General features: G+C 64.2%; 1 protein-coding gene across 2 annotated transcripts in view; it reads left to right on the top strand.

The window, feature by feature from the left end:
• The window catches only part of COL5A1 (collagen type V alpha 1 chain), a 149,121-nt gene that overhangs the window by 111,043 nt on the left and 19,713 nt on the right, over nucleotides 1-18,365 (top strand). For both annotated transcript variants that reach the window (XM_042914277.1, XM_042914276.1), the window contains exons 37-54: nucleotides 809-862; nucleotides 3,763-3,816; nucleotides 4,517-4,624; nucleotides 5,979-6,068; nucleotides 6,165-6,218; nucleotides 7,549-7,656; nucleotides 9,721-9,828; nucleotides 10,731-10,784; nucleotides 11,668-11,721; nucleotides 11,812-11,919; nucleotides 13,156-13,209; nucleotides 13,313-13,420; nucleotides 14,493-14,546; nucleotides 15,323-15,430; nucleotides 16,042-16,095; nucleotides 16,354-16,407; nucleotides 17,348-17,401; nucleotides 18,029-18,082. In XM_042914277.1, the coding sequence (XP_042770211.1) occupies nucleotides 809-862; nucleotides 3,763-3,816; nucleotides 4,517-4,624; nucleotides 5,979-6,068; nucleotides 6,165-6,218; nucleotides 7,549-7,656; nucleotides 9,721-9,828; nucleotides 10,731-10,784; nucleotides 11,668-11,721; nucleotides 11,812-11,919; nucleotides 13,156-13,209; nucleotides 13,313-13,420; nucleotides 14,493-14,546; nucleotides 15,323-15,430; nucleotides 16,042-16,095; nucleotides 16,354-16,407; nucleotides 17,348-17,401; nucleotides 18,029-18,082 (1,332 nt within the window). The remainder of the gene's footprint in view (nucleotides 1-808; nucleotides 863-3,762; nucleotides 3,817-4,516; nucleotides 4,625-5,978; nucleotides 6,069-6,164; nucleotides 6,219-7,548; nucleotides 7,657-9,720; nucleotides 9,829-10,730; nucleotides 10,785-11,667; nucleotides 11,722-11,811; nucleotides 11,920-13,155; nucleotides 13,210-13,312; nucleotides 13,421-14,492; nucleotides 14,547-15,322; nucleotides 15,431-16,041; nucleotides 16,096-16,353; nucleotides 16,408-17,347; nucleotides 17,402-18,028; nucleotides 18,083-18,365) is intronic.

The following is an 18,365-nucleotide window of genomic DNA, read 5'->3' as shown; positions in this document are numbered from 1 at the left end:
CGTTGCAAATTACCACCAACTCGGCCACTTGAGACAGCAGAAACGTGCTGTCTCGCAGTCTGGAGGCCAAGAGGCCAAGATCGGGGGTTGGCGGGGCCGGTTCCTCCCGGGGGGCTCTGGGAGAGACCGCCCCCTCCCCGCCCCGCTCCCGGCTTCCCGTGGTTGCTGGCCGTCCGCGGCTTGTACGCCCTTCACGCGGTCTCTGCCTGTACCCTAACGTGGCGCCTCCTCTGGGGGTGTCCCTGGGTCGTCACGCCCCCGTCTTGCTGCGAGGACACCAGCCACCGACTTTGGGAACACCCCAGTGCAGTGTGACCTTGCGTCGGTGACGTCTGCAAAGCCCCCGTTTCCAAACGAGGTCACCTTCGCAGGTGCGGGGCGGCTAGCACTTCCCCCCGTATTTTGGGGGCACAGTCCAAGTCAGCACAGGCAGAGCGCACTCTGTTACACCCCAGAAGGAAAGATGCCTGCCCGTGGGCACTGTCGCCAGACGGACATGCTGGGGGTCAGCGGCCAGGACAAGGCGGACCCGGGTCCCCGTGCTGCTGCCTGTGCGTCCCACGGCTGCACCTCTCCCTGCCTCAGTTTCTCCCCTGGGAGGGGAAGTGTGGCGCTCGGGAAGGCTGTGCGGGTTCGGGAGGTGACGCACAGGTGCTGGGTCCCCACGTGGCACTTGGTCACTGTGACCCTCGCAGGAGCTTTCTCTGAAGCGAGGTGGCCGTGTTCGTCCCCTGGTTTGGTCTGAAATCCCAAAGGTGCGCGCCTCTCAGAACTGAATGCAACTTCTTCCCTTTGCCTCTTCCTTCAGGGCCCTCCGGGCAAGGACGGGCTCCCGGGACACCCTGGACAGAGAGGAGAGACCGTGAGTATTGGCAGCGTGGGGGACACGGGGACACGGGGACGCAGGCTGGCCCGGCCTCTCCCACAGCCCCGCCCGTGGGCACGCCTCCTCGGCCCCGTGGGCTCGGGAGAAAGTGGCCAGCCTCGGGAAGGCCCCTGAGGTGGCGGACGGCCCCGTGCAGGCCAGCGGCGCCTGGGGCGGCTCTGTGTGCGCAGAAGGCCGGTGCCGGTGCCCAAGGTGTCCCGGCAACTTCGGTCCAGGGTCACGTTCAGAACCATCATGGCAGACAAAATGCCACCCGCACGCTGAACCGTGTGCACCCAGCCGCCTGTTCCTCAGTGAGGAATCGTGAGTGCGGCCACGCTCGAAGTGTGCGCCTTCGGGCCAGAAAGCGAGCCGGAAAGACCCCGTGCCATTCTGCCATTTCGCGCTGGGATGTAGTAAGAGAAGGGACACGGCCTGGCGCCTTGCCTGTGCGGGCCCTCCCGGCCCCGGGGCTGATGGCAGGGGCTACGCGGGGCCCCTTCAACGAGGCAGGTGGCCCGCCCGGTTATAACTTGGGCTTTCAGCCAGGCTCGTGATCGGTGAGCGATTCTGCCGTCCCGGGTGCACCGCCCACCTCGCCCCTCCCTCTGGAGAAGCCCGGTGCAGGCTGCGTCGCTGTTGGCCGGAGGTTAAAGCGCCCGGCGTTTTCAGTGGGAAGAAAAAGCGTCTTTCAGAAATAAGGTCCCTTCCTGGCCCTGCAGGCCAGCCCACCGCACCCACGGCGGGCGTGTCCGCGGGAGGCCGTGGGCGCACCTGCGACCTGGAGGCTCCAGGCTCGGACGGGTGGGGACCTCCTGGTCACCAGAAAGACGGCACAGGCTGCTGAGCCGGCCCCTCTGTCTCTGCGGCCAGTTTTCTTTGTAGTCGCGGGCCCCTGAAAGGGTCTCACAGCAAACCCCGCGTCCCACGAAGCTTTGAACGCCGCCGTTAACATCTCCTCCGTGCCTGCGCTAAAAGCATCCCCTTGTCTCCCTGGTTCCTTGTGACAAAGGTTCTTTTAATTGCACCTTCCCGGCGTTCTGCTGCGGGGCGCATGCTGGCTGATGAATGCACGTCACCTCGTTCTTTTGTTTATAGAGAAAAATTAAAACATTCCGTTTGAGCTTTGCCTGTTTTTCTCTAATGCTGTTCTGAGGAGACAAGACACAAGGTTTTGCCAAGCGTGTGCCTTTCTGCCTCTGGCTCACCCCAGACAGAGGCTGGTGGAGTAATTAAGCTGCTCGTCTTTGCTGGGAAAGTAACGTAGGGGCTTCCCAGCTACCCGTGCCGTGCCTGGCTGCCCTCGTGGACGCGGGGGGGCACCCGGTCTCCAGACCCAGGCAGGACAGATGTCTCCAACACGGGGCGTCCAGACAAACCTTCCAGAAAGGTCTTCCCTCGGGTGTTGACTTTGTTCTTTAGAAAACGGACGCAGCAAAGGGCATCGCTTCTAAGCGTGAGCCCAAAGCTCATGTCCCGGCCAGGGGCTCGAGACCAGCCAGGGATGGTCCTGACCCCGGGGCAAACGGACGGGCCTTTCCTGCCTTACACTCAGGCTCCTGCCTGCACTTGGCACTTGTGCCACGGCCCCCCACGTGAGGGTGCCCTTGACCTGTCCACCACCCCTTGTTTCTGACCCTGTAAACGCTGCCTCCAAAGGTTCTGCTTGAAAAATGGCCATTTCCGGGACGCCTGGGGGCTTCAGTCGGTTAAACGTCCGATTCTGGATCTCGGCTCAGGTCACGATCTCACCGTTCCCGAGTCCGAGCCCCATGTGGGGCTCTGCTGACATCGCGGAGTCTGCTTGGGATTCTCTCTGTCTCGCCCTTTCTTTCTGCCCTTTCTCCGCTCGCACGCACGTGCACACGCACACGCCGTCTCTCTCGCAAGATAAATAAACTTAAGTACGGCCATTCCCGTGCACTGCATGCAGCTTCCCTTGGGCCTCAAGAGAAGAGCCCCCCGAGAATTTGCAGAGACGCTGAATCCGCCGTGGGCCCTGCACGGTCCAGCGGCTAAGCGTGAAGTCTCCGGTGCTGGCCCGGCGGCCGTCCGGCAGTGAGGCAGGGAACCGCCCTTGCCCATCAGCCACGCGGGCCAGCCCGCTCGCCCCCCAGGTCTCCCTGTGGCTTAAGACGCCCCCCTCCAGATTCTAGAGCTCCCACTAACAGCTTCCCGGGCGTCACAGCTGCACGTTCCTGCCAGCGTCTCAGGGCACCTGCAGAGGGCATCTTGTTGGCACGTGCAGGGCTCCGTAGATGCGCCTGGAAACGAAGCGTCCCTGCTTCGCAGCCGCAGCCGCCTCCTCGAAGGGAGGACGCGTAACAGAGCCACCATCCAAACTGAAGGCGGGGCTGTGGCACACGAGCCGTGTGCGGGCAGAGGCGAGGAACCCCCTGAACCCGGCTGACCGCGCGTTCGACTTGCCGGGTTACGAAAGCGGCGAAGACCCCCGCCCTGTCCCGGTTCCCACAAATGCCGAGGGGCGGGTGAGGTCACCTGTCACTCGGCAGAGGCGTTAGCGACACACGTGGGACCATCTCCCAAAGTCGCTGATGAGAAACAGCCCAGAGGTAGCTCCCGAGTCGAGCTTCCCGAGGCTGAACAATGGTGCCGAGTCCGCCGGGAAAGTGAACGCTTAGTGACGCTGTCAGGATCGGCGGCTTTAAAATCTGTTTCCCGGCACAAAAGCCCGGTGGCGGAAAAGCAGCGAGCGAAGCTAACCTCTCCGGCCTCGCTGTGTTCGCGAAATATACGCACAGACGAAAGAGGGGAGACGGGCCCTCGCAAGTGCGGTGGGGAACATTCGCTGTCGGGGGTCGGGGTCGGGGGTCGGGGCGCGAGCCTTCTGATGAGAACCGCTCGGCCATCTCGGCGTGGTGACTCTCTCTCCGCAGGGTTTCCAAGGCAAGACCGGCCCCCCAGGGCCCCCGGGCGTCGTGGGCCCTCAGGTAAGCAGCCGCGTCCCCCCGCTTTCGTTGGCCATCTGCGCGGCGCCCACACGGGAGGGAGGTGCCCCAGGGTTCGGAAGGCGTAGGTGCTGCTGACGGAGAATCCCGAGTCCCGCGGCTTGTTAGCGTTCAGAGATGAGCTCCGCACAGGGAGCCAGATGGGGAGAACGGGGGACGGTCTGTTGAACAATCAGCACGAGGCAAGCTGGCGGAACGGAGCTGGCTCGCGGGCAGCCGGGGCCAGGCCCGGCTCGGGCCCGCTCTTCCCTGCCCCCGAGCCCCCGGCAGCCTGGGCCTCCTGGCTCCGGCCAGCGCCGCGGCCCGTGGGTCACCGCACGGTGGCCTGCAGCCAGGACCCATGGCTTGGAGCAGCAAAACTGGGCAGCGAGTTCCCACCTGATGCAGCAGGAAATAAGACATTGACCCGCTGCGGCCGCGGACCGCGGGGGATGTGGGCACGCCGCCCACCTCTCGCGTGGCCACCGGGCCACCCTCGCGGCACGCAACCACCCTGTCTGCCCCGTCCGTTTCCTCCTGGACTTTTACCAGAGGGAGGACACTCGCAAAACACTGTGGGGTTTGGAGGGCACACAGCGGGCCCTCTGCCTCTGTGCCCAGGGCTGTCCTTAGCTTCGGAAGGCAAGGTTGCTCCCTGGCGTGTCTCGAAAACGCTCGGGGCTGACGTGGACTCTCCCCGCAGGGTCCCACGGGAGAAACGGGCCCAATGGGCGAGCGTGGCCACCCCGGGCCCCCAGGCCCCCCCGGTGAGCAGGGGCTCCCCGGCCTTGCCGGGAAAGAAGGGACGAAGGTGAGTTCGTCGGGCCTCCCTTGCCGGCCCGGACTTCGCGGAGGGATCGCTGTTCTGTCCGGCTGTTTTCTGATGAACGAGTGGGGGGTCTCAGACCAGTGCTGTTCGTGCCAGCTGGCTCCCCAGACGACCACTTTTGCCTGGTCTGAAGGAGGATCTGGGCTGTGTTGCCGCAGAGGGGGATGGCAGCGGGGGGCCGGGGGTCAAACCGTCCTTGGCCTTCGGCCCCGGGGCCGTGCCCGGCTGACCTCCCCTCCCCCGGCTGCCACTCCGGCTCCCAGACGCACATAACCCACCCTGACGTTTCGTGTCTGAAACTGATTTAGCAGAAAGTGACCCGTTAAAAAGTTTCCCGCCACAAGAGGCTAAAGGATAAATAACGAAAACAGAAAGTGGACGTGTTTCTAGCCTGCCTCTTAGCGTGGGTCCTGCGTCCCGTCTTTGTTCCCCAGGAAGCCTCCCCACGCAGCCGGGGCGCGCCCCTGGTTGGTGGTCGTAATTCCTGGGTATCGGCTTGAAAATGGCGAGCTTCTCCCCTCGCAGCTTTTCAGGGAGGGACGCAGCAAACCCAGCCGTGCACGCGAGCACAGGCGCAAGAGTAAACCCGCTAATAAGGAAGGAGAGCCAGTAAAGCGTTGTTGGAAGAATTGCACGTGTCTGTGCTGGGATACACGTGTGTGCACTTAAGGACGCGTACACATGTGTGTGACTGTGTGACGTATGTAGACACACGCGTAGATGTGGGTGGGCACATATCCCCTCACCGAGAGAGCTGTCCGAGTTTGGAAGGGTCAAGGGCGTGCTGGTCGGAGATGCCCTCTGCTCCCATGCCGGGCCCTGGAGAAAGTTCTGGAAGATATATCAAAGCTTTCATGTGCTTCAGGGAAAACGCTCAGCTGGTTTATCTTTTCGGGAAATGTGGTTTCAGGCTGGGAACAAGTCTCTTGGGTGGTGGGTCTGTTTCGGGTGATGTGGCCAGTGGTCTGGCCACAGGCTCCTTTACCTGAGCAGTTTTACGAGGAGCCCCAAGTGTATGGAAAGGGCAGACGTGGGGGCCCTCGGCTCCCGCTCAACCCACCCTGAGCCCAGAGGGGTGGAGTCTGTCCCCAAACCACACGCAGAGCCAGCCCGCGGAAAGTGCCTACCAGGCGCGAGCACCGGTCACGCTCCTGTGCACCGAGCTGCCCGGGAGCACGTCAAGCCGCCCCTCAGAGGCTCCTTCTGGAGCCAGTGCCTGGGGCTGCCCCACTCCGGCTTGAGTCTGGTGGATCTGGGAGAGGAAGCCTCGCCCCACCTCCCCAGCCACCCTGGTCCCGGGCATCGCTCAGAAGCTCACCTGTGGCTCTGATTTCAGGGTGACCCAGGTCCCGCCGGCCTCCCTGGGAAAGACGGCCCCCCTGGACTGCGTGGTTTCCCTGGGGATCGGGGGCTTCCCGGTCCAGTGGTGAGTGAGGGGCCGGGCGGGGTGATGGAGCTGGACGCCGCCCAGCCCGGGGCCCTCTCCCCGCGGTGTCCCGAACGTGTTCTCGTTGCTTTGCAGGGCGCACTCGGACTGAAAGGCAGCGAAGGCCCCCCTGGCCCGCCAGGCCCCGCGGTGAGTGCGGCTGGCCGGCACAGACACTTTATCCGACCTCTTCCTCCGAGCCTGGGGGGCAGGCAGACAGGGCGGCCCCGAGGGCCAGGAGAGCGTGCCCACCGACCTTGATCCGCTGTGGGTCCTGGGCAGGCCACGCGGAGGAGGCGGGCAGTGGGTCCCGAGCTGGCAGCCGGGGTGATCACGAGCGGGGGGCACGCTGCGTGAGGACAGGCAGAGAGCTCGGCGGTGTGGAGGGAGGGCCGCGTGTCTCCATCCTGCCTTTGGAGGAGCGAGGCAGGTGCTGACGAGCCGAGTGTAGGTCTGGGCCCGGGGCTGCGGGGAGGGAAGGGAAGGGAAGGGGCACAGATCTCCCGTCTCTGAGTGTAGATTGGAGAGTCAGGCCGCCCGCCTGCCCCGGGGCTGCCCACGCACAGGTCAGCCAGCACAGGTGCCGTCTGTTGCCGGAATGGTGCCTCCAACGTTGGGAGTCCAGCTAGGAGAGGTCTGAGGACGCAGCGTTCCCAGAGCCGCCTCTGTGGTCTGGGGGAATCGGGGGCCGCGCGGGGCCGCGCCCACCCTCGGGAGGCACGCCCACGGACCCCTGTTCTCGGCTGGCGCTCCGTGGAGGTGTAACGGGGGCCGCATCTCCCCCTGCCCTTCGGACGGGGCCCCAGCTCTGCTGCACAGATGTGGGTTTGTAGGACCCCCCCCCCCCCCGCCTTCTGGGTCCGAGCACAGACCACACGGTAACCCCAGCTCTCCCCACCCGAGTTACGGACCGTTTCAGGGAAGCCAGGCGGAAATGAAAATGGTACCTTTCTTTCCGATAAAGGACGGTGCGGAGCGATGCCTGGGCAATGGTGGCCTGCCTGTGCTGACCCTAGGATTAGGCCGGTTCCCACCCGTCAGCGGTGCTCTGGCGGGGGGGGGGGGGGGGTCAGTGGGGCAGAACATCTTCCATAGAGCATAGAACATGCGACATGGGGGAGCGGGATGGAAAGGGAGCCCGATGTGGGCAGGCAGACCTCGGCGGGGGGGGGGGGGGGGGGGGGGGGGGGAGGGAGAGGATGGGGGCCCCGGGCCAGGAGGGCGCCCCAGGCAAGCACTTAAGGAGGATGTGTTCTCAGACCCTGGGGAGGAGGCAGGCATCTGCTTGGAATTGTGGGAAGGGAGGAGCCAGGAGGGGCCCAGAAACCCAGAGCCTCGAACGCTGGTCTAAGTAGCGTGCACCGTGAAGGGCCCTGGAACTATTGAGGGCTCTGGAGGGATAAGGCTTGGTGGCACTCTGGAAGATTGTGTCCGTGCATTTGGGAGCCTTGGAAATGAACCATTTTCTTGCCCGCCCCAGGGATCTCCCGGAGAGAGAGGCCCGGCCGGTGCTGCTGGGCCCATCGGAATCCCAGGGAGACCTGGGCCCCAAGGACCTCCAGGGCCGGCTGGGGAGAAAGGAGCTCCCGTAAGTACCGCCTCGGGGGCGCAGGGGCCCTGCCCGCCAAGCCCCATCCCTGCCACGGGCGTGCCCCGGGGGCTTGCGGGAGCCAGGAGGTGGGGAGGTGGGTGGGGGGTGTGCTTGTCCCCCAGGAAAGTGGGTGTGTCCCCAGCGTCCTGACTGAGGTCCAAGGATGGGTTCCCAGCGCTGGCTGGCTTCTTTCAGAGTCACCTGAGCCAGAGGGTGCCGGGGAGCTCACCTGCGCGGCTGTGCCCCAGCCCATGCACACAGAGGGAGGGGCTGGGGACCGTGTGTGTCCCAGTGTGGCCTCAGCCTTGGTCTCGGCCGGGCTCTGGGCTCCGTGTGTGGCCGGGTCCCAGTCACCCGAGCCAGGCTGGTCTTTGTGGGAGAAGGATGGGTGTTTGGGATGGGAGCCCCCTCCCCTGGCCTGGGGCCGGGAGGCGTGTGCCAAGAAGAGAAACTTCTCCCTGGACCCCCGACAGCCGGCTGTCAGTGACCCCGAGTGTGGCCCAGCCCAGCGTGGAGGCTTCGTGAGGCCTCCTGCCCCAGCCTTGGTTTCCAGGAAGGAGATTAACGGGTCCCTTCATGCGTAGACCTCCCGGGAAGCCACTGGCCGCCCTCCGCCAAGCACCTTTCCCGGAGTAACCACAAAGTGCCCCTTGCTGCCCTGATGTGCCCCCACCCCGACCGTATTTGGTGTCCACCGTGATTTTGCAAACCCCCCACCTGCCCCGCATTCAGTCGGTCCCGGGGACAAATTTCAGCTCAAACTTCCCTTTGGAATTTAGGTGTCAGAATGAGCAGGGCTCCGGGAGGGAAGGGCAGACGTGCTCATGGACCATCCCCGACAGAGTTGGGACGCCCGCACTGACGGATGTCTGTTAGAAAGACCTTCCTCGTGCGTTCCGCGCTTGGCGGTTCATGGGTGGTAAGGGCCCGGTTCCCTTCCCGGCCGAGCGCGATACCACGCAGGGAGCACCTGCCCCGGCAAACATCCGTTCGGTGTGGTGTCGGCTCTGATGGCATCTCATCGTTTCCACTGAGGCCATCGGACCCTGACCCAGCCGAACTCGGAGCCAGAAACCCGCCTTCTGTGGTGCATTGAATGCGTGTAGAGCACAGTTGTGGTTGGAGACGGCTGAGAGACGGTTGAGTTCGTTGCCTGAAGAGAGTAAATACTTAAGCAGAAACCTCCCGGGAGTGCAGAGCTTGTCGTTCTCCCCGAAGAGCCCCAGGGAGAGGAGGAGGCCAGGTGTCCCCCAGCACTGCCCGCCTGACCAGTGGTGTCACACGGGAAGGCTCCACAGCCACAGGAAGGCTCCACAGCCGGCCTGGGCCGCTTCTGGCTCACCTAGGGTCGAAGGCTATATTGGCAGGAACTAAACTGAGGGGCAGGGAGGGAGCTGTGCAAGCCGGAGAGGTCGAGATGGGGCAGTGGGGTCCGAGTAGGTGCTGGCCGCACGTGGATCTGGACACTGAGCACACATTTTTCTCTCCCGTGTCCCCCTCCCCAGCACACACCCCCTCGGTCTGCGCCCACAGAGTAATACGGTGACCCAAGCAAAGCAAGGACTTAGTAAGGACGTTTGAGATTTCTAGGGGCAGTTGCGAGGGAAGTGAATCAGAATCACGAGAGAAGAGAGATGCCTGTGTGCGTACGCGCCTGTTTGGTGGGGGAGGTGTTGGCCGAGAATTAAAATGGTAAGAACATTGGTGGTGGCCAGGGCTCAGGCCCTCCTGGCCCCTAGAATCCGTGATCCCGCACACAGCCTCCGGAATCCGGCTGGTTGGCTTTGACTTTGGGCGGCACCGCTCACAAACTGTGCCTCGGTTTCCCCATTTGTAAAAGAGGAGCCCTTCTTCGGAAAGGCAGCGGTGTGCGGGATGTGAGTGGCCGGGGGCCGGGCTCAGAGTGATCCTCGGCGAAGCTGGCTGAAACCCGTCAGGACTGGCGAGGCCCAGAACTGCCCACTCCCCACCCGGGGGCCTCCTCCTCTGGGCTGATGAGCTGGTGGCAGGATGGTCCCACGACGGAGCCGTGTTTGACCGGGGGTCTCCTCTCCTCTTCAGGGTGAGAAGGGTCCCCAAGGCCCAGCTGGCCGAGATGGCCTCCAGGGCCCCGTGGGGCTCCCCGGTCCAGCTGGCCCCGTGGGCCCCCCCGGAGAAGATGGAGACAAGGTAAGAAGAGTTGGGACAAGTGCCCCTGCCCGCGGACGACCCGCAGCCCAGACTGCCGGTGCGGGGGGCACAGCGGCCCCCGCCCCCGCTCGCTCGGCGTCGGTGCAGGATTTCGGAAAAGCTCCCAAATAGCGCGGTGACGAATGAGATCTCTGGAGTGCTCGGGGGGCTTTGAAACTGCTTTCCTCCCGTGCGGTTCTGCCGTTTCGGGGACGTTCGCTGCCAGCCTCCTGAGCGAGGAGAGATCCTCCCCGCTCCCCCGTGCATCACGTCGGTGCTGCATGTGCAGAGCCCGACATGACGAGATTTTACTCGGTGTCTATTTTTAAGTGTAGTCGCTTGAATCATCAAGGCCCCCGTTCATTAAGAGTGTGCTTGATGATTCTACCGCTGTTACTTCCGGAGCTGATATTTCACCCCTCGTTTAATGAAGACGGTGGAATCTCGCTCTTTGGCTTGACTTTCCATTTATGATAACTCGGGTGACATTTCCGACTTCGTCACCTGTGCGCAGATGACTCCGCCTCTCAGCGCGGGGGACAGCTCTGTATGACAGGGACGCTGGGCACTTTCATAATCCCTCTGGAGCCCGGTAACCGATGTCTCTGTTCCTGCATTGCTATGCCTCCCAATTTGACAAAGTAAATATTTCCACCGTGATTCTCACCACGTTTTAAAATCCACTAAAATCCTGTACCGTGTGAGATCGAGGCCGCGTCCCATCCAGTATTGTATTAGAAGGGAAATCAATTAATCTGCGGAAATGTCTCTTCCTTGGAAAGTTATCCGCCCCCCCCCCCCCAGAGAGGAGATGATTCTTCATCTCTAGGAAAAAATAATTATGGGGAGCAGATAACATGCAGAGGGGTCGGGGCTAACAGATCTTCCTGGTCTTTCCACAGGGAGAGATCGGGGAGCCTGGACAGAAGGGGAGCAAGGGGGACAAGGGCGAGCAGGTAGGGGGACCCCACGCTCCCTGCTGGCGTTTACGCCGTCCTTAACGCGGCAGCGTCAGCAGCCCAGAGCAGGACACGGCTGCTGGAACCCGCGTGTGGGTGGCATGCGTGCACACGTGTGCACACGGGCGTGTGTGTGTCTGTGCGTGCACGTACGTATGTCCCTGAGTGAGTCCCTTGTGAACAGACAAGCGGGAGGCATTCACGGGTTTTGGGAAGTAAGGCCAGCGGAGCGTTTGGTCCTCGAGGCTTTCGGCTCTTCAGGCCTGGGTCACGGCCGCCCTTCGGGCACCCTGACCGCTGCCCTCTTTGTTTTGCCCCTTTTTCCTTTGCTCGGTCTGCTCAGGGGCCCTAGTGTCTTCTTGAAAAACAGTGTCACTCGGGGCCAGCTCCTTCCTGGTACGGGTCACACCTGTCCACTCTGCTGAGCGGCTGGGCCTTTTCAGGGGGGTTGGTGTCCCCAGGCGGTCAGTGACCGTGTGCCCGTGGGGGCCGCCGCCCGGTGCTGCTTCCCTTGCCTTCCTCTCTCCCTCGCTCCCGGGGCCGACAGTGGGCTGTGTCTGGGGACGCACCGCCAGCCTCGCGCTCTGGAGCCGGGTCCTGGCCCCGTGTGGGGGGCGGCGTGGCGCCCATCGTGTGCTTAACGCAGGGCCTCCGGGGCCCGCGTCTGGGCGTGTGGTGGGAGCTCAGATGATGCACGGCGGCCGCCAGCACCGCCCGCGACAACACGCCCCTGCCGCCGGGCCGGCATCCTTCCACCGACGGCCACGCGTGGGGGCCGAGCTGACGGCCTCGGACCGCGGTCTCTGCCCCGACCGGCCCTCCACGTCGGCCTCCGCTCTGGCCCCGGGAAAGCAGCCGTGTCTCTGTCCTCTCCCTCCAGGGTCCGCCTGGGCCCACCGGTCCTCAGGGCCCCATCGGACAGCCAGGCCCCTCCGTGAGTATCCGTGCTTAATCCCGAGCCCCTCGAGCCGGCGGGGTACCGGCAGCGGCTCCTCACCCCCGGCTCCATCGTCCCCCCCCGCAGGGAGCCGACGGCGAGCCGGGCCCTCGCGGCCAGCAGGGCCTTTTTGGGCAGAAAGGTGACGAAGGTCCAAGAGGATTTCCTGGGCCCCCCGGGCCAGTGGGGCTGCAGGTAACTAACCACAGGGTTTGTGCAAGGGCGGTGGTCTCCTTCTGAAGGGCCCTCATCTTTGCGGTGCCGGCCCCTCCCGTCCCTCCTCTCCCCTCCCCTCCCCCTCTCCCCTCCCCTCCCCCTGTCCCCTCCCCTCCCCTTCCCCTTCCCTCTTCCTCCCCTACCCTGTCTTCCCTCCCCTAGTCCCTCCCCTCCCCCTCTCCCCTCCACTCCCCTCCCCTCCCCCCTCCCTTCCCCCTCTCCCCTCCCCTTCCCCTCCCCTCTCCCCTTCCTCCCCTACCCTGTCTCCCCTCCCCTAGTCCCTCCCCTCCTCCCTCCCCCCTCCTCTCACCTTCCCTCCCCTACCCCTTCCCTTTCCTTCCTGTCCCTTCTCCCCGTCCTGATTCCCTCTCCCCTCTCGTCTCCTCCGCCCTCCTTCCCCTCTCCTCCGCCCTCCTTCCCCTCTCCTCTCCCCTCCCCCACCCCTCTCCTCCTGACATTTTAAGAATGGGGAATCTAAGACCAGGCTCTGTGGGCCTCCCGGGGCTTCCTCATTAATTGGAAACAACGCAAATCCCCGCGACCGCAGACGTGTCCGTATTTGCTTCTCTTGACCAGCGGTGTGGGTTCCTGCACTCGTTGCAGAGATGGTGGAAATGATTGACCCACTGTAACAATTGTAGATGAAAAGAGTGCCCGGCAAACGTACGACTCAGGACTGATGGCTTTAAACGCCCGGGCGCGTCTTACCTCCGTGGATTCACACGCACACACGCACGTGTGTGATCTCCTTCAGCTTTTGCAAAACCGGAATCACGCGGGGCGTACGGAAAGTTTGAGCGTAGCTCCTTGCGTTTCGCTTTACGCGTTGTGTTCGGGGTTACTAAGCATTCTTTAGACGTGTCCCTTTTTATTTATTTTGAAAACGTGATTTTTAGTCACTGCCAGCATATGGTGGCGACATAATTTATTCCGACATTTCCCTGCTGTTGGCTCATTAGGTTTTACTGTTTAATGGGACAGTGTGGCAAGCGCCTCGGTCCATAAATCTCCAAGTACTCTCTCACGATTTCCTCCGGCTAATTCCGAGACCTGGCGTCATGGGGGTGGCCTCGCATTTGGCTATACGCTCAGAAGCACATTCTGAGGCTCTTGGATGCTTGCTTGGCGCGGTGGTGGGGAGACCGTGAAGGCCTCGTGGGTATTGGGGTAGCGCGACACCGACCTGCTAAGTTTCTGCCGTGTTCCTGTCCCCAGGGTCTGCCGGGACCTCCCGGAGAGAAGGGCGAGACTGGGGACGTGGGTCAGATGGTAAGCGCGACCAGGATGCACCGACCCGGCCGGGCGTGGCGGCTCGTTTCCGTTTCGGTCACAGTTTGCATTTTGTCTCTGCTCACTGGTTCTCCTTCCCCTAGGGACCCCCGGGCCCCCCCGGCCCCGAGGACCCTCTGGAGCTCCAGGCGCTGACGGGCCACAGGGGCCTCCCGGTGGCATAGGCAATCCCGGTGCGGTGGGAGAGAAGGTGACTCACGCCCCTCGCTGTTCTGGCGGCCGATGCGCGTGTGCGTGCGTGTGCGTGTGCGTGTGTCCAGCTGCGGATACAGGCGTGTGGGGCGTTGCTGGGTCGTTTCCGTCAGACGCACCTCGACGCTCGGCAGATCTGTGCCGTGTTGCTGGGGGCTCTGACCCCTGTTCCCGGCGGCCGTTTGCAGAATTTCCAAGCGCTACAACCAGCAGGGAGGCCCAGCCCCCTCCCAGATCCGGCTCTGATGGGTCTTGTCTGTTCCTGGCAGTGCGGGCGTGTCCGCGTTTACCGTCCCTGCTTCACAGCCTGGGGTCCCCCTCATCCGATCGGATGAGTTGCAGGGCGTGGGCCCTGGGGATGCCTCCGTGAGCAGGGCGGGCTCTGTGTGTGCACCGTGTGCACGAGCAGGACTCCACACGGTGCCCGTGACCTTGCTCCACTGCGAAAGCCCTTGCCCTACTTCCTCGGGATAAAAGGGACGAGACCAACGTGCTCCTGTCCATTTGCAGTCCCTGGACACCATTTCCAGAACTTTCCGACATCAGCCCGTTAAATTGAAAGAAGTTCTCCGTCACTGCCCATTTTTTACGATACGAACCTTAACAGAGAAGCATCTCCTGCTAAAGCCCCCGAACTAATGATGCGCTGCCTCCGCTCGGAGGCGTCTCCCTCCCAGCGCGCCCACCTCCGCCCAGGGCGGCTGCACCCTCTGAGCCTGTGGTGCTGTGTATTCGCTGCCTGGGCCCGGCCCTTCCCCCCTGCGCCGTCCCCTGTCCCTCCCACTGCCTTCTCTTCGTCGTCCCCCAGAGCTCACCCGAGCGCCATCTGTGACACCCAGCCTGCTCTGGTCCCCTCCTCTGTGTGAGCGTCACGGCCTGCGAGTACCAAGGTCAACACATGCCCTGACAGGGACGCGTCTGCCCTCCAACCCCACACGCCGTCAGAGTGCGCTGGCCGCTCGCTCGCCCCGGGCCCCCACCTGCCCGACGGCAGTGAGGGTCTGCTAAGTGCTCGGAGCCGGGGCCCCTGTTCTCGGTGCCACCGTAACCGTGTCGCGTTTCCTCCTTAGGGTGAGCCTGGCGAAGCCGGAGAGCCTGGCCTGCCTGGAGAGGGGGGCCCTCCGGTGAGTGGGCTGGGGGGGCCCCGACCACGGGCCCCTGCTGGGTGGGAAGCTCACAGTCTGCCCCAGTTGTCCCGTCCATGCGACGGGAGCCGTGTTCCCCCGCACGCTTACCTCCGTGGGGTTACCGTACCAAGAGGGCGTGCGTGTGTGCGAGCCTGCCCGTGTGCGCACGCGCGCGTGTGTGTGAACACGTTGGCGGTGAACACCCGCGAGCGAAGGCCGTAAGTCCCTCCGCCGTCTGCGGTGATCCAGACCTGCTCATGGGCTGCCACAAACATGGGGGCAGTTGTCCTCTCATCAGCCCAGACTGGAATGTTCTGACCTTCGCAGGTCAGACGGGCGTTCTTTCCAGGACGGCCTGGGGGAGGCTCTCGGGCACAGAAGGCGGCTGGTTGACGGGGGTCTCCTGGCCTCTCGCTTCCGCCTCCACCTGCACACGGGGGAGTGGGCGGGTGTCCTGGGCCCCCGCAGCCCCTCCCACCTGGAAGCCAAAGGTCCCCTCCAGGGGCCCCAGAAAGCTGGTGGGCCCGTCAGGCCCACCTTGGAATGCCAGCGGGGCCAGACCATCGCCGGGGGGCCACCAAGGGCTGGGGACCAGCCCCCCCATTCTGCAAATGGGGGGCAGCTTCAGGGACCCACTGGGCCCAGCGTGTCGCCCCCCCACCCCGAGGGCACTCGCTTTCCCGTGCAAACAAGGGGTTTCGCCTGAGGCCAGCACGGCACTCTGCGAAACCGGGGCCGGCTCCGAGGGCACCGACGCTGGCCTTTCCCTCCAGGGACCCAAAGGAGAAAGGGGCGAGAAGGGCGAGTCGGGCCCTTCTGGTGCAGCTGGACCCCCTGGACCCAAAGGCCCTCCTGGGGACGACGGTCCCAAAGGCAGCCCCGTGAGTAACTCCGAGATGCCAGGGCGCCCCGAAGCTGGCGACCTCCGGGCCCGGGCTTTTCTCATTCTCTGCTGGCACACTAAAGCTCCCGACCACTATGGGTCTTGGGGTAACGTTTGTAAAGCGTAGAGGCTTTCACACCAGCTGCTGGGCCGGAGATGTGGAGGTGAGGAAGAGGAGGGGTGGGGCGGGGGGCTTCCGGGCCTCATGTGCCCAGCCCGGGAAGCTTGCTAAATGGGCTGCAGGAGCAGCGGTCTACGCGGATGCCCCCTTCCCGTGGCCTGTCCCACTTCGTCGCAGAAGGGACTTCTACTAGCCTGTTCTAGAAGCCTGAAGGTCTGGGCCTGGTCTCAGCCTGGAGCCCCGGGAGCGGAATCACGGGCACGGCGCCTGCCCTCCTCCGTGTGCCCCGAAAGCAGAGCGCTGAGCCTTCGTTGCCCGCGTGGGGTGTGGCTGGGATGAGGTGGTCTCCGGGGAGCTTCCGGGCCGCGGGCGCACTCCTGGTGTCGCACAGAGGGCATTGCAGGGGCTGGGTGAGGCGGGGGTCCTGGGGATGCGGCGGCAGCCCCCCGGTGGCTCGGGGCCCCGACGTGCCTCTCTGTCTGTTTCAGGGCCCTGTCGGCTTTCCTGGAGATCCTGGTCCCCCCGGAGAGCCTGGCCCCGCGGTAGGTGTTCAAGGCCACGGAGCCCCCACCCCCGCCAGCCCTCCCCCTGCCTTTGCCATCCGGGTTTTGCCTTCCTGGTTGTCTTCTGTGAATCCTCCTTGGGACATGGTGCTCTCCCACGTGGCCTCCAGGCTGTGGTGCTTAGGAGTTCCCGCTTGGCCGCCCAGAGAGGGTTGGGTTCTCGGGAAGGGACTGGGGACACGGTGGGCATTGGCGTGTGACTCGGGAGACAGGAGGAACTTGCTTTTATCCCCTCAGGGTCAAGATGGCCCCCCTGGTGACAAAGGGGACGACGGTGAGGCTGGGCAAACGGTGAGTCCACTCGTGACCTCCAGGGACCCCGGCTACCTGGTGGAGGGTGTCGGGCGCTCTTGGGATTTGCGACTTGCTCTGTTCCTTTCTGAGAAAAAGCCGAGCCCGGTTCCCTCGTAGGAGCCATTCTTCCCCGCGAGATCCCTGCAGGGCTCTGCTGGAAGCTGGGGACAGCTGTACTACTGATTTGTCACTTGTCACCGGGGAGCCCCTGCCCACCACAAGCCCACCCGTGAATGTCAGGATGGCCTTACTTCTGCCTAATTGGTGCCTCTCCCCCAAAGGGCTCTGCCCGGGTCAGCCCCCTGGGCTGGGATCACACTAGACTTGCCTCTTATCCCCGACGCTGAGTTTCTGAAACATCGCTTCCAGGCACGTGTGCCCGGTTTGGAACCGACCCCAATGGGCCTCCCCTTCCTCGGGGACGGCCCCAGAGTCCTCACCGATTTCCCTCACCCCCACCCTGCACCAACGAGGCAGGTTGCTGCTGGGCACTTCGACCCTCGGGCACGGGCTGGCGTCGCCCGTGTGAGACGAGCAGCAAACAAAGCCCCGGAGATGCCCGAGTTCCCCTGCTCCCAGGGCTGGGACTCGGGGCCACCCTTGTCCTCCCCGTGCCTCGGGGTCCACTCCTGTCGCCGGGGATGTGGGCAAGGGGTGGTGTGGACGGTCGCTGGGCATCCAGAGTAATTGCTATGCGGTGGGAAAGTGCTGGTTGAAAATGTGGCAGAACCGTGGCCGCGAGCCAGGGTTCCCGGTCCCGCTGCTGCTGGAGCCCCGGTGCGGGATGACTTCACCTGGGACTTGTGGCAGCTCCAGAGGAAGAGAGAGGCAGCCTCGGGGCCGGCCGAGGACGGGGCGCACACGCCGAGAACTTCGTGCCAGGCGTCCGTCTGACCGACCCTGATTCCCAAATTCTGTGTTCTTTCTCTGACCCCAGGGATCCCCGGGCCCTACTGGTGAACCGGGACCGTCTGGGCCTCCAGGAAAAAGGGTAAATAAATAATCCTGTACGTCGCCCCTGCCTGCGAGATTTCTGCGTGAGGCCCGCCCCTCCCCTCCGCCCTTCCGCCTGGCCCCGCGTCCGCTAGGCGGCCCTCGCCCGGCATCTGCTTCCGGTTGAGGCGTGCTCTCCAGCCCCGTCGTGTCATCAAACCTCAGACCTGCTAGGTCGGTCGCCCCGTGCTTTTGGGGGAGGCCAAGTGCTGATGCCATCGGTGGTGCCCGTCGTGGGGGGAAAGACACCCACGAAGCCGGAGAGGGCCTCGCCCCCTGCGTCAGACCTCTCTCAAAAGTCAGAGCGGGCGAAACGAGCCTTTCTCTGCACGTTGAATACTTAGCGTCTGGGGGGTGCTGTGGTAGACTGGCCTGCCTGGTGTGTGAGCGGGAAAGGGGCCCCAGCTCTGCGGGCTGCCAGAGGCCTCCCCAGACTGACCCGGAGGCCTTTTCCAGAACTGAGACCACTGGGACCCATTCCGGGGGGCCTTATCCATGCTGGCCAGCGGCCCGGGAGCCCCCCTCCCCTGCCCCCGCCCCCGGCCCATCTCCCTGCAGACACAGACCTCATGGCTCTGGCTTCTTCAGGCAGCTTCTCACACGCTGTTCCCTTGCTCTGTTCCAGGGCCCCCCCGGCCCCGCAGGCCCCGAAGGCAGACAGGGAGAGAAGGGAGCCAAGGTAATGTGCTTCTCTGCTCAGCCGTGACTGTCGAGCTTCCCAGAAGAGCCGCCTGCATGGCGGCCGAGTCGGGCGTGAAGTGGAGACGTGGGGACACAGGAAAGCCACAGAGGCAGCAGGGAGCTGGGGCCGGCTCAGAGGGAGGCCTGGCTCTCGCCGCAAAGCGGGAGGGAGACAGCTTGTGGTGCCCACAGACCCGCAGGCCGTCCGCCCCTCCAGCCTAAGGAGAGGGCAGCTGGTGCTGGGGCACCCGGCCTGGTGCTTGACCCAGTGCCCACCGCGG

The sequence above is a fragment of the Panthera leo genome, chromosome D4, assembly GCF_018350215.1.
Source record: "Panthera leo isolate Ple1 chromosome D4, P.leo_Ple1_pat1.1, whole genome shotgun sequence".
Lineage (NCBI taxonomy): Eukaryota > Metazoa > Chordata > Mammalia > Carnivora > Felidae > Panthera > Panthera leo.
Note: the sequence above shows the minus strand (reverse complement) of the source record. Positions and strands in the feature narration are given on the sequence as shown.